The sequence below is a fragment of the Natator depressus genome, chromosome 6 (genome assembly GCF_965152275.1).
Source record: "Natator depressus isolate rNatDep1 chromosome 6, rNatDep2.hap1, whole genome shotgun sequence".
NCBI classification, from domain to species: Eukaryota; Metazoa; Chordata; order Testudines; family Cheloniidae; genus Natator; species Natator depressus.
This window is the reverse complement of record NC_134239.1, coordinates 104,296,461-104,310,002: the sequence shown is the minus strand read 5'-3', so window position 1 is coordinate 104,310,002 and position 13,542 is coordinate 104,296,461. Positions and strand designations below refer to the sequence as shown.

Here is a 13,542-nt window from a genome sequence, read left to right as displayed (position 1 = left end):
ACAAAACCCTTTTGAAAAAAACCAAGTTACCTATGTTCACATTAATGACACACAGTGTTTGTTTGTGCTTTGAGATTACTGGTAAAAGACTATTACTTCTTTTGGGTCAGAGTTCAGATTGTCATGTTGTGGTAGAATATACATTACTATAATAAAGAAAAAATTATTTAGGTGGGATATATAAGATCTGTAATATTCTTAACTATCCATGTCCTTATTTTAAGTGCTTGAGATTTGTGAATGATGTGACTTAATCATCACTCAGCAACGCTAATCGTTTTTTGAATTTACAAACGTGCTTGTATATCTAGATATATCTATATATAGATGGACCCTCAGCTGGTGTAAATTGTTATCGCTTCATTGACTTCAATGAGTCTGACAATTAACTGCTGAGGATCTGCCCCATAATATTTAGCATGGGATTTTCAAAGGAGTCTAAGGAAATTAGGCATGAAGGCCCAGATCCTCAAAGTTATTTAGACTCCTAATTCCCATTGATTTCAGCTTTGATTTCAATGGGAGTTGACGCACCTAAATATGAGGATCTGGGCCCTCATACTCATTGAAATTCAATGGGATTTGAGCGTCTAACTCCTTTAGGAGCCATCACTGAAAATCCCAGATTCAGGGCTTGGCTACACTTGCGAGTTACAGCGCAATACAGGAGCCCCGGGCGCACTAGCTCATTACCCGTCCACACTGGCAAGGCACGTAGAGCGCTCTGACTCCGCGGCTACAGCGCTGCTGGTACTCCAACTCGGCGAGTGGAATAACATTTGCTGCGCCCCCACTGGGGCTGCGGCACCAGTGTGGACGAGGTGTTGCATTACTGCGCTCTGATCAGCCTCCGGAAACATCCCATAATCCCCTTAAATCAAGTGGCCACTCTTGCCATTGTTTTGAACTCACTGCAGGAATGCGGATGTGCCCTTTGAAAGCTGCGTTTCTGACAACTGGCTGCTTATCTGCTCCGAGACAAAGCAACCATTACTGTGCAATGCTGTGTGTGAGAGAGGGAGGCGGGGGAGGGTGGGTCTGCTGCTGTCTGAACTTACAAGACAGCATGCTGACATGCTCTCAGCACCCCTCAAAACCCACTCTCTCTCTCCCCCCACATACACACAACACACTCCCTGTCACACTCCACCCCCAACCCATTTGAAAAGCACGTTGCAGTCACTTGTATGCTGGGATAGCTACCACAATGCACTGCTCTCTGTGGCCATTGCAAGAGCTGCTAATGTGGCCACGCCAGTGCGCTTGTAGCTGTCAGAGTGGACAGATTGCAGCGCTTTCCCTACCGCCCTCTACGAAGGCGGGTTTAACTCAAAGCGCTCTACATCTGCAAGTGTAGCCATGCCCATAGTTATTAACATATAAGTTATTACATTTGCAAAAGGTTAGCAAAGTTGAATTCCACTGGAGTAGGAAGTGTTAAATGTTTGCTTTACTTTCATTGCTCAGCAGCAGCAGTTATCTGGGATCACAGCTCCAGTTTAAAATAGCTCCAAGAACATTTTCACCGGAAAGGGACTGCTGACACAAAACTTTAGACTCAATCCTGCCGCCACTGAAATCAATGGCAAACCAACAGTGACTTCAGGGGGATCAGGATTGGATCCTTTGTTAGGTTTACAACCCTAGTTAATGCTCTACTGGATAAGATAGTGCGGCTTCTCATATAGAACCTCTTCCCTGACTGTAAAAGTATCAGACTACACAGTAACAGAAGTTTCGGTTGGGGTTTCAGTCTCTTGGTGGAACTGAGCATAACAGCAAACTCCAGTGGCTAATAGGAATAGTCTTTGGGATTGAAAGCATATGCTTGCTCTGTTACTGACCCACAGTGCCTGGCATACAGGCACGGTAGGAGGGTGACTAAGCTATGGAAACTGCTAGAGTTCAGGCAAAAATGAGTCACAGGAAGGCAGTCTATTTTACTCAATTCCAGAAATGTTCTCAACCGTTCAAAATTAATTGAGATGCTATTTACGGTTTGCAGTGGACTTTTCAGTTTCTGAAGAAAGAGCTTGGGGATAAGGTTGCTGCCAGCTTCGGTCGTTTACTGCACCTGGGATGTAGGCAAACCTTACTTTACTTTAGAGGAGGGGTGGGCAAACTTTTTGGCCCGAGGGCCACACGGGGCTGCGAAACTGTATGGAGGGCCGGGTAGGGAAGGCTGTGCTTCCCCAAACAGCCTGGCCCCCATCCCCTCCCCACCCCCTCCCACTTCCCACCCCCTGACTGCCCCCCTCAGAACCCTCGACCCAGCCAACCGCCCCTGCTCCTTGTCCCCTGACCACCCCATCCTGGGACCCCCACCCCTAACCACCTCCCAGGACCCCACCCCCTATCTAACCCCCCCCCCAGTAACCTCCCCCCGAGAACCTCTGCCCTATCGAACCACCCCCTGTTCCCTGTCCCGACCGCTCCCCCCCACCTCCCCCCGAACATTCACCCCATCCAACCACCCCCTGCTCCTGGCCCCCTTACCAGGCCGCTCGGAGCAGCGTGTCTGGCTGCTGCGCCGCCCAGCCAGAGTCAGACACGCTGCCGTGCTGCCCTGCATGAGAGCGCAGCCCTGCCACCTACAGCGCTGCCCGCTCGGTGGCGTGGCTGCGGAGTGCGGGGGACACAGTGGGGGAGGGGCCGGGGACAAGCCTTCACAGTGGGGAGCTCAGGGGCCGGGCAGGACGGTCCCGTGGGCCAGATGTGGCCCGCAGACCGTAGTTTGCCCACCTCTGCTCTAGAGTCTGGGTTTGTTTGAACACAAAGCGATGCCATTTTTGTAACAGAAAGCCCTGGCATCAGCTCAACACAGATATTGTTATGAATAACGTCTGAATTATTGAATTATCTAGATGCAACTTTAGTTACCCTGGAGTATGTGCTCTTGAGAGGGTTCCAATGTTTTAGGTCTTGGAGCAGTTATATGCTATTCTTAAAAAACCGTCACTGGGTAGTGTAAATAGAAGCAGGTTCATGTATTTATGATCATGAGCTTTGATCCTCTAGAGATCACATAATTATTTTAAGCTTTGAATGCAGTGTTTAGAATAGGGCTGTGTTTGCAGACTCCCTCTTCCATAGGACAGTCATTCCCACAGACCTACATTTTAATTTTAACTTAAAAATAATTAAAAACCAAACAATGGCAAACTTTGCCAGTTTCATTTCCATGAAGATGAAGGTTTTTTTAAGATTTCCAAAAATTAGGACTTAAATTTTTTTTTCAAGTTTTTGTTTTTTAAAGAGGGAAAAGGCATTGATATCCTATTAAGGATCAGGTCTGACATATAAGTTCTGAACAGGTGTTTAGTAGTTGTAAATGTTCATATTTCTAATATATACTTGAAGGTTACCTACAAAGGCCACTGATTTCAGAGTTGTGTGCTGAGTGCTCCCCATCACCAGTCAGAGATAGGCAGTTAGCATATTAGGTTCAAAGTCAGTTCTTTTAAAAAGATCGGTCTGAAGCAAAGAGTCCCAGTTCCAAACACTCAAACATTGAGAACATTTGGATCTGATAAAGATCTGAACTTGGTGGCTTCAGGCATATTTCTAGATTCTGAAATGTCTAGCCCCCGCTATGGATGAGTGGTTCTGGCTCCAAGTGAGGAAGATGAGTTGTGAGATGTATATTAGAGTTGTTGGGGCATGTTCACACCAATATATGCGTCCATGTAAGCCTTGTTGCCCCTTGTCCATCATTTCTTATCCCCATACTTACAGGCACTTTATTTTGCTGCTTTCACTTATTCAGTCTGGTCTGGTACTTAGACTATAAGCTCCTCAGGGCAGGGGGTTTATCTTATTTGTTCCCTAAAGCGTGCAGGCTCATTGTAGGGTGCTGTGTAAGTTATTCTCTTTGTACAGTGTCTAGCACAATGGGGGCCTGGGATACTAAGCGTTACTGCAGTACAAATAATAAATACTAATACATTAATAATAAGAGTTACTCTCATCCAGTCAGAGGACAGTAACCATGATTACCATATGACCTTTGGGTCTAATTAAAACTAATCAGCACAGTTGGAGTATTGGGTGATCCAATTAGAATTAGAATTGGGTGTTAGAACAATCTGCCGAGCAAGAATAATTTGCAGAATTTATTTGGCAAAATAATTTTGAATAGCACACATATGTGAGAAAATCATAGATTGTTCACATGCAAGGTGTGACCAGCAAAAGGGGTGAAATTTATCAGATACGTTATTCACTAAAAATTGTTCACACAGCTGCAGTTCCAGTCCCAGCCAAGACCTAGACACTGTAGAACATTATTGGTCAATAGTATCAGTACCCTTGCATGGCACCCAGCTGTGAACTGTGGGGATGTGCAATCTTTAGCAGACAGGTGGGATTTAATTAATTACATAAACCCTAGCCCCAGGGGCTATGATTCTAATGTGCTTGGCTTGCAATGCTTTTCCCTTGGCTGACTGATGGTGTAACTCTTATTTTAGGGAGCTGAGCAGAAATTGGAAATCTAGTCTGGACAGTTTCACCAGAAGGGGTTCCAAGTTCATAATCTGAAGGTTGCAGGTAGGCTACTAGTTACCTTTTACTGGCAATTGCAGAAGGAGAAGATACGCTTAGTTCTGAGGATTCCCTATTAGCATATTAGAGGAATGATGGTCCAGGGATGAGAGCACTAGTCCAGGACTTGGGAGACCTAGGTTCAACTCCCTGCTCTGCTACAGACTTCCTGTGTGATTTGGGCAAGTCACCTAGCCTTTCTGTGCCTCAGTTCTGTTGTGTTGTAAGCCATATGCACTGCAGCTTCTTTGAGTATTGACTGTCTGTTTATTCAGTCAACAAGTATATAACTTTGCAATAGCTCCACACTTTCAGCAGGTTCCAACAACGCACCCACCACAACCTGGAACAGCCACACGTTTTGTTATCCAACTATCTGCCTGCTCCCCCTAGTGGCTGTTTGTTATACATATTATAACAAGTTCCCCATCTGCTGAATGGCAACGATAGCACTGCCTTACCTCACAGGGATGTTGTGAGGATACCTACATTAAAGATTGTGAGGGACTCAGATCCTGTGATGATGGGGGCCATATAAATACTTAAGACAGATATTGTACAGTGTTTCACTGGTCATAAAAAGAAATTAGAAGTGCCCTACTTACTCCTGCATTTTACTAATCTGGCCGAATTACAGCAGGATAATGTCTACTTGAGCGAGGTGGAAGAATAAAGGGGAGTGGGAGATTTTGCAATTAAAAGGAAAAGCATCTCCTTTTTCCCCCCTCAAAATTAAAACTTTGAAATTTTGAAGATTTAAAATGTCAAAATTCTGCTGGCTGCCACCCCTGAAGTGAAAAAGGGAGTAATCCTGGATCTTAGCTTTGATTTATTTACAAGTCCAGCTTCCTTTTAGAGGAGAATTATTGGTCCATACTTCTGCAAATGGCTTCTTAGAACTGGAAATTATGGAAGTGTAAAAGCAATTTTATAAAGTGAGGGGATATTATATAAGAACAGCCATACTGGGTCAGACCAAAGGTCCACCTAACCAAGTATCCTGTCTTCCAACAGTGGCCAATGCCAGGTGCCCCAGAGGGGAGTGAACAGAACAGGTAATCATCAAGTGATCCATCCCCTGTCGCCCATTTCCAGCTTCTGGCAAAACTGAGGCTAGGAACACCATCCCTGCCCATCCTGGCTAATAGCCATTGATAGGCCTATCCTCCATGAATTTATCTAGTTCTTTTTTGAACCCTGTTATTGTCTTGGCCTTCACAGCATCCTCTGGCAAAGAGTTCCACAGATTGACTGTGCGTTGCGTGAAGAAATATTTGCTTTTGTTTGTTTTAAACCTGCTGCCTATTAATTTCATTTGGTCACCCCTAGTTCTTACGTTGTGAGAAGGAGTAAATAACACTTCCTTATCTACTTTCTTCACACCAGTCATGATTTTACAGACCTTTATCATATCCCACCTTAGTCGTCTCTTTTCCAAGCTGAAAAGTCCCAGTCTTATTAATTACATTTATATTTATTCCCACTGGAGTTTAAGGGCTTAAAACACAACAGCGGCACAGCTGCAGCACTTGAGTGTAACCGCTACCTATGAGAACAAGAGGGATTCAGTTAGATAATCCACCTTCCTGAGATGCAGTAGCTAGATTGATGGAAGAATTCTTCCATTTTGACCTAGTACTGTTTACACAGGGACTTTGGTCAGCTTCCCTATGCTGCTCAGGGTTGTGGCTTTTTCACACCCTTGGCCGATGTAGTTAAACTGACCTTATTTTCTAGTGTAGACCAAGCCTAAAGCAGATCTGTGTGCTGGAAAGAATTAGCTTTACTATGAATTGGTGAACAGATTCAACAAACTGTGTTATCATTCTGATGTTCAGTGACTCACGGTAGGGGTCAGTTAAGCTGAAGAATAGCTGTTGTGATCACATGGTGGCAGTTGGGTTTGTCAAGTAACTATGGGTTTCCCTTGAGAGTGGATATTGTTTGGAGAGGAAAGGAAATGGCAGTGCTGCAAGTAAATGCTCTACACTCTGCCACCCGTGTGACAATCAGTTGGTTATAGCCATAAACTTTAAGCAGGAAATGGACGTGATTGTTCCAAGAACACCTAGCATGTGTTTTTTCTTCAGTACATTAGTTTGGACAAACAGTTCCTGATGGTCATAAACATTCACCACAAATAGTACAGGAAAAAACTGCCTTGGAAGATGTTCAAGGTTCTAGGGTTAATGTCCTGAACCCCAAAAAATGGTTAAGCTACAGATTGCTGGGGTACAGCTAATGCTTACCAGAATCTCAAGAGTTTCTCCACTTACTCAAACTGGACCAAATTTAGCTCTGCTGTGAGTACCATTCCACCTGAAGTAATCTAGTCCTTTATATAGGGATGTATGTGCTGATAGTAGCATGATTGAGAGCAGTAGATTTATTAGGGCTTGTCTACACTATCCGCCGGATCGGCGGGCAGTGATCGATCCAGTGTGGGTTGATTTATCGACCGCTGAGCACTCTTCCATCGACTCCGGTACTCCACCAGAACGAGAAGTACAAGCGGAGTCGACGGGAGAGTGTCAGCTGTCGACTTACCGCAGTGAAGACACTGCAGTAAGTAGATCTAAGCACATCGACTTCAGCTACACTGCGCATGTAGCTGAAGTTGCGTATCTTAGATCGACCCTGTGCTGTAGTGTAGACAAGCCCTTAGCATGCCAAGAACTCTCAGCTTTGGAATCGTGGAGATTGATGTGTCGCTTCTACAGTAGTATATGCTAATTCCATCTCCGCGTCGAAAGACTTATGCTCCTATACAACTGTCTCTCTCTCTCTCTCTCTCTCTCTCTCAGAACTCTCCTTACAATATCCAGGACAGCTGAGCAGTTATTAAATTACCCCAGAACCCAAGTACCAAACAATTTCCAGAACCACAATAGCTTCCACACTTGTGCATTTGTATAACATTTGACACACTGCAGTGTTTTAAAAACACTTCTCATGTGCAAACCCAGAACGCTGATCTCTTCCAAATGGAAAGAGTTATGAAAAGCTTGAAATATTTCAATAATTGGAAAATACTGTCCCTAATGGCGAGTGATTTAACTTTCCTGGAGCGCTTTTCTTTCCCTCTCTTTTTATTTGTCAGAGAGCTTGGTTCTGGAAGTGAGTCAAGTAGTACATGAGCACAGGAATTCAAGACATACTGAAACCATTTAAAAGCCAGTGCACTATGAATGTTTGGTTTAAAAGTATGTTTAAGAAAGGGATCAATTATGAAAAATGTGTTAAGTTAGAAAAAGCAGAATGGCTTTGCAGGGAGAAAAAAAGTGTATTGGGAAACTTGGAAAAATAATGATAATATTGCCAAAAATACATTGCACTTAAAGAGTGACTTTGAAGGATCTCACTAACTAATTAAACCTCACAATACCCGATGAGGGCTGTTAAACCTGTTTGAAAGAGAGTTAAACTAGATGCATAAATTTAAAAAAAAAAAGGTACTTTAGGAAATTCAGAGAACATGATGCAGATAGAGGGCCAGATCCTCTGGTACATGAAAGCTGGTTTCATAGAAATGTAGGGCTGGAAGGGGCCTTGAGAGGTCATCTAGTCCACCCCCCTGTTCTGAGACAGAACCAGGTATGCCTACACCAATCTTGGCAGGTGCTTGTGCTGCTCTGACTCTAAACCCAGTTAAGCCTGCCACTGAATCCTTGAGACAAGGGATTATTCAGGTGATGTACAACAGCTTTTACACCAGCACCATTCCAGCGGTTGTGCAGAGGTATGGCCAGGGAAATAAGAGCACAGCCAGGCATCCCTATGCCCCAATGATCCCCTGCAGCCTCTGGCTGCTCTAATTTATACAAGGGACTAGACTGAGAGCCCGGTAGGTCCATGGCCCTGCGGGTGCACATGTGTGATTAAGCTACCTTTACATCCTTTCTCCTGAGCTGTGCTGAGCAGAGCTTAGCCACAGGTCTGTATCTGGCTCAGTATTTTATTGGTAAAATCAGGGTTGTTTCTGACCTGATCCCTATTTATTTAAGTGTCCAAGGTTTATTTTTTCTGGGGGGAAGAGATGAGGTCAGAGCTGTGGGGAGGAGCGAGGCAGGAATGGGAAAAGTGGATCAGCTAAATGGGTTCAGTTTTGGCCCATCTCTAATATTTTCCACTTACCAAATTACTAAAACTCAGCCCTCAAATACTTTTTATAACCCGTGGATATGTCTGAGGAGCTGGCCTGCGTTAGGCCAGATAGACTACCTCTCTCTCAGTATCTTGGAATATTCTCCTCTCTTTTGCCTTTACTGTCCCACAGGGGGTGACTGCTTTGTTCAGTGCTTTCTTATTTGCACCTTGATTTCTTATGATTAATTATTACTCACATATGCTGTCACAGATTTCTCCATTATCAATGCGCTTTATAAATTAATACATACATAAATTAGAATCTTTATATAAAAATTGTTCTAAGAGTCACCTCTATAGATCTCAGATGGGAGGCTGTTCCAGCCACACCAGACCCAAGTGTCTGTAGGACTGTGCCTCTGGCTCATCCCTCAAACTAAACTACACAGAGTAGCATGAGCAGTGCCTCAGTCCTCACTGAAGCCCATAAGTCCTCCTTCACATGTGTCCAGATGGTTTGGACAACTCATAGAACATATATAAGATAGGACCATTTGTTGTCCAGCCCTGCTGACAGATATTTCTTAAACCGTTTCTACGAGAACTAGGTTTGATTTTCCAAGACAGGTTTCTCAGTTGGCCTGCACCTTGAGAATGAGTTCACTCCTGGTTCTGTCACAGGAGGGTTTGTGCAACCCATTTCCTTTCCTAGAGGCTTCCTACGCAGGCCAAATCCTTCCCATGCACAATCCTTCCATCGCCCCTGCTGAGCACCAGCACACCCAGTCCGTATGTGAACCTGGTCTGCTAGGTAGGTCAGCTTGTCAAACTGGGCCCAGTAGAAGTAAGAGTGTAGCAGGCCAACCCACCCACATCCCCTGCTTTATTGTGGGGCTTGGACCCAGCTGCCACGACTACCAAGGGTATACGCAGGTCAGGCTGGCTGGGAAATGGAGCGAGCCAGTGTCTCCCCTGGGCAGCCTTTGCCTTTGTGGGCTCTTACGAAGCCCTGGCCTGTGCCCTCCACCAGGAGACCCCGCAGTGGAGGGTAGTAGCAGTATTGCTCCCTTGCCTAGGGTGAATCCCATCTCCAGCACAGCTACCCCCATGAGCACAGAGGAGTGCACATTTGGCCCCGATTCAGGGTGATGCTGCAGCTGTGACCAGCGTGTGAGAATGCGCACGCCCTGCCACCACACTGAGAGGAACAGCAGCAGGCTAGTGAAAAGCTAGGGGTGGGGGTGTATAGAGGAAGTGGAGGATGGGGATATAAACAGGTCACTCTCCCCCCCTCAGTGGTTATGATCAGGGTGTCTTCCAATTTCAAGATGTTATCAGAAATCCTGGGCTGGATTCACCAAGGGCCATACTCTGCCTCCCCTTGCTCACGTTGCGCAGTACTGAACTGCATGGGAGCAGTCCCAGGGAAATCAGTGGGAACGAGTAAAGTACTACTTGGTCAGAGTAACAGTGGCAAAAATGGAGCCTCAGTAATTATCTCTGGACCTTTAACAGAGAGGCATTCAACTGTGGATAACAAATAGGCATGACATTTTCATTAGGGAGAAACTGGCTGACAGGCATTGGCAGTGGGTGTAGGACTTGATCCAAAACCCATTGAACTCCAGGAGCCTCTTTATATTGACTTTGGATCTAGTCCACGGAGCCTTTTATCTATAAGTCCCCAGTTCAAATCCACCCAAAGTGCATAGGCACTGAAAGATGTTCCCATCTGATGACTGACTAGTGATCTGTGTTAGCTGTCTCAGCCCCGTTCCTGCAGGAATGGGGTCCGTATCACAAAACCATCACCACAACTTGTTCTGATTGTCTGCCTCCTTAGAAGTTTCAGCAGAGTGGATTAACTGCAAGGTGCTGAGTATTTTGGCTTGATCTGGCCAACTTCACTGAGACAGTTCTGTTTAAAGTTAAGCACACACTCAAGTGCTTGGCTAGGTCAGAGCCAAGTGCTCAGTACCTTGCAGGGCTGAGCCCTAAATGGGCTTAGAGAGAGTCATGTTGATGGACGTATTTATATTCCCGCTGCCTGTACTGTGCATGTTCTGTGAAAATACAAAGGACATTAGTGTCCAGTCTGGTACGTTTCACAAGGACCAAATTAGCCTAATTTGGTTTTCAAATAAATGCAGTGACTCTTATCCCTTTGAACGTCAGCCCAAATCACAGAGCTTAAAGGAGTGCCCCAACTTCATCTTGTTCCCGTGTATACTTTCATTTTAGAAGCTCTGAGTTTGAGCTTTTACTCCATACTCACTTCTGTTGAGTCTCACATAGAGATGTAGGACTACCGTGGGTTGTGGATTTTGATGCCATTAATCAGAAAGAGATCAGTACAGTTATTTTCCTCTTTTCCCTGCTCCTTAAGACTGTGAGAGACTTTCCTGAGAAGAGAATTGTTTGTTTGTTTTTAATTCCTCATTTCTTTATCCTTTCAGTTTCCACTAATGCAATGACTCAGCAGCCCCAGGATGAATTTGACATGAGTGTGGAGAATGCAGAAGCCTGGATGAAAGCCATCCAGGAGAGACTGCGGATCAATGATAACACCAAGGGACCTCGGTCTGCCCTGGAAGCCAGGCTAAGAGAGACTGAGGTAGGGGAAGACTGATACTGCTTTTTGAGAGACATATTCACAAGTGGCATTGGCACTGCAGGGGCTGCCAGGAGTCATGGAGAGGCTGCCATTAGGAGATGATCAAGGTGGGATAGGGCATGAAAATAGTCTCACGAGCTGTAAGTTTGGTCCCATTTGGGCAGGATCTCTTCAGCATTCTCTCCAGCTTCTTCTTTTGCAAGCTACTTACCGCTGCCTTAAGAAAAGGGAATAGAATGTGTGAGGGGGTGAGAGTGGGGGTTGCATCCTGTTGTTAGATTAGATGCTTCCAGACTTTTCATGTGTATTTGGAAGATTAGCAGCAATCCTGATTTACTAGACTGAGATCTCAGCTGCTGCACCCAGCACTCATTCATTTGTGCATGCTAAAATGGAGATTTAGTTGCTTCTCGCAGTCGCAAGACTGGGGTTTGCAACACCCAATGCAGTGCAGAAAACGATGCTACCAGATGAGACCAGTAGCCCATTTCATCCCACGTCCTGTCTCTGACAGGGGACGATACCATTGGTACCCCAGAATTTGATAATGCCGCAGTCAGCAATTTTGTATGTTCAGCCACTGCCTGCTGAAAACCAAACATCACATAGCTAGGAAAATCTTGGGCCTTTATGAGGCCAGGTCAGACAGCAGTATACGTGCAGTTTTTTAATCAGAATGGGAGGATGGGGCAGAAAGTTAACAAGTATGGAAGAGAGTGAGTGAATAGTGACCTAGGTTTTAAGTGCCCCAGACACATTGCTTTGACTAGAAATGTTTTGATAAGAGATAATGCGTAGTTTTGAGTCACTATAGGTTGTGTGCTTTGTTTGAAGTTTAGCTATAAAAGATTAGGTGAAAGAATATGCTTTGGAGCATTCCGAGGAAGCTTTCTTTGGGCAAGGCTCTAACAGCTAAGTTCCCCAGCAGCTAGCTGGAAGGCGGGGCCCCCTGGGAGGCGGGCCACTGATTCCTCAAAACCATTTCTTAACTGTAGGGAAATATACTTGTTTTGAAATGCTCTAGCCCAGTGGTTCTCAGACTTTTTTTTCCACAGACCACTTGAAAATTGCTGACCACTTAATGATCTTTCCAAATGTTGTTTGTACCGTTAGCCAACTATTGTAAAGCGCTTTGGATAAAAGTGCTATATATATAAAAAAAAATAATAATAATTAATGTTTTTTGTTCTACAAATAAAAGCACACAACTCATATTTTAATATCAGTAGTCTTACCTTTCTAATGCGATGGATGTGCCCTCTCTCCCCTGCCGTGGCAGCCCCCGATCTGGGGCAGGGAAGGGGGTGGGGTCTCTCCCCCGCCACAGCAGCCACAGAGCGGAGGCTGGGAAGGAGGGCCATCTCTCCCCAGCAGCTGCAGCTCTAGAGTTGGGGAAAGTCGCCTCTTTCTCTGGCCGCCGCAGCCCTGCAAGTCCCAAATTCCCTTCACCCCCTCTTCTCATCCCACTTCCCCCTCCCACCTTCCCTCTATTCCCCACAAGGCCACCACCTCACCTTACATGTGAGTCTTCTCCAGGGTCCAGACACCTAATTAGTGGAGCCACGCCTGTGCGGCTCCACTAATTAAGTGGGTGGCCCTTCATTCTCTTGTGTGCCCAGGCGCGCACCTTAGAGGAAACCATCTGTGGACCACCTGAATGGAGCTTGCGGACCACTAGTGGTCCAGAGACCACAGTTTGAGAACCTCTGCTCTAGCCCTACTGCAGCTGTGTGTGTATTTGTGTGCACATGTGCGCACACATTTGAGATGTAATAAAAAAGGTAATTTTAGATGAAAGCACTCCTGGTTTGTATCAATTATTTATCAGCTGGATGAGCTGTGCCCCCCCACTGATTTATTTCTGACCCTGCCCAGAGAGAGACAGTTAAGTTACCACTGCTTTGGGTTCTGAGAAACCCTGGGTAACACCAGATGCTATCAAGAAAGGTACCGGAATCCCAGGGATGGACAGTTAGGGAATAATCTGTCTGTAGGGCAAGTTTCTTCCTAAACCCTGTCAGTGAGTGGGGTTATAGCTCTCCTCTTTTTAATGGAATTGTGAATCTGCGCATTATCTATGTAGACAGATAATATTTTGTATAATCCTGTTAATCTCTTGTCCTCAGATTTTGTGGCAGATGAATTATACCTTGTGTGTTTAAAAAAATCGTGTTTCCTTTTATCCATTTTAATTGTGTTGCCTTTCAATTTCATTCGATGTTTCTTGTTCTTGAACACTGGAAAAACTGGCTGCTCCTATCTACCCCAGCTATACCATTCACTATTATAGTGGGGCAGTA

General features: G+C 45.2%; 1 protein-coding gene across 1 annotated transcript in view; it reads left to right on the top strand.

Annotated features, from left to right (window-relative positions):
• Positions 1-13,542, top strand: part of SYNE3 (spectrin repeat containing nuclear envelope family member 3) — an 82,301-nt gene that overhangs the window by 19,291 nt on the left and 49,468 nt on the right. Inside the window, exons 2-3 of the mRNA XM_074956182.1 lie at positions 4,470-4,548; positions 11,085-11,242. Coding sequence (XP_074812283.1) covers positions 11,099-11,242 — 144 coding nt within the window. The 5' untranslated portion in view covers positions 4,470-4,548; positions 11,085-11,098. The remainder of the gene's footprint in view (positions 1-4,469; positions 4,549-11,084; positions 11,243-13,542) is intronic.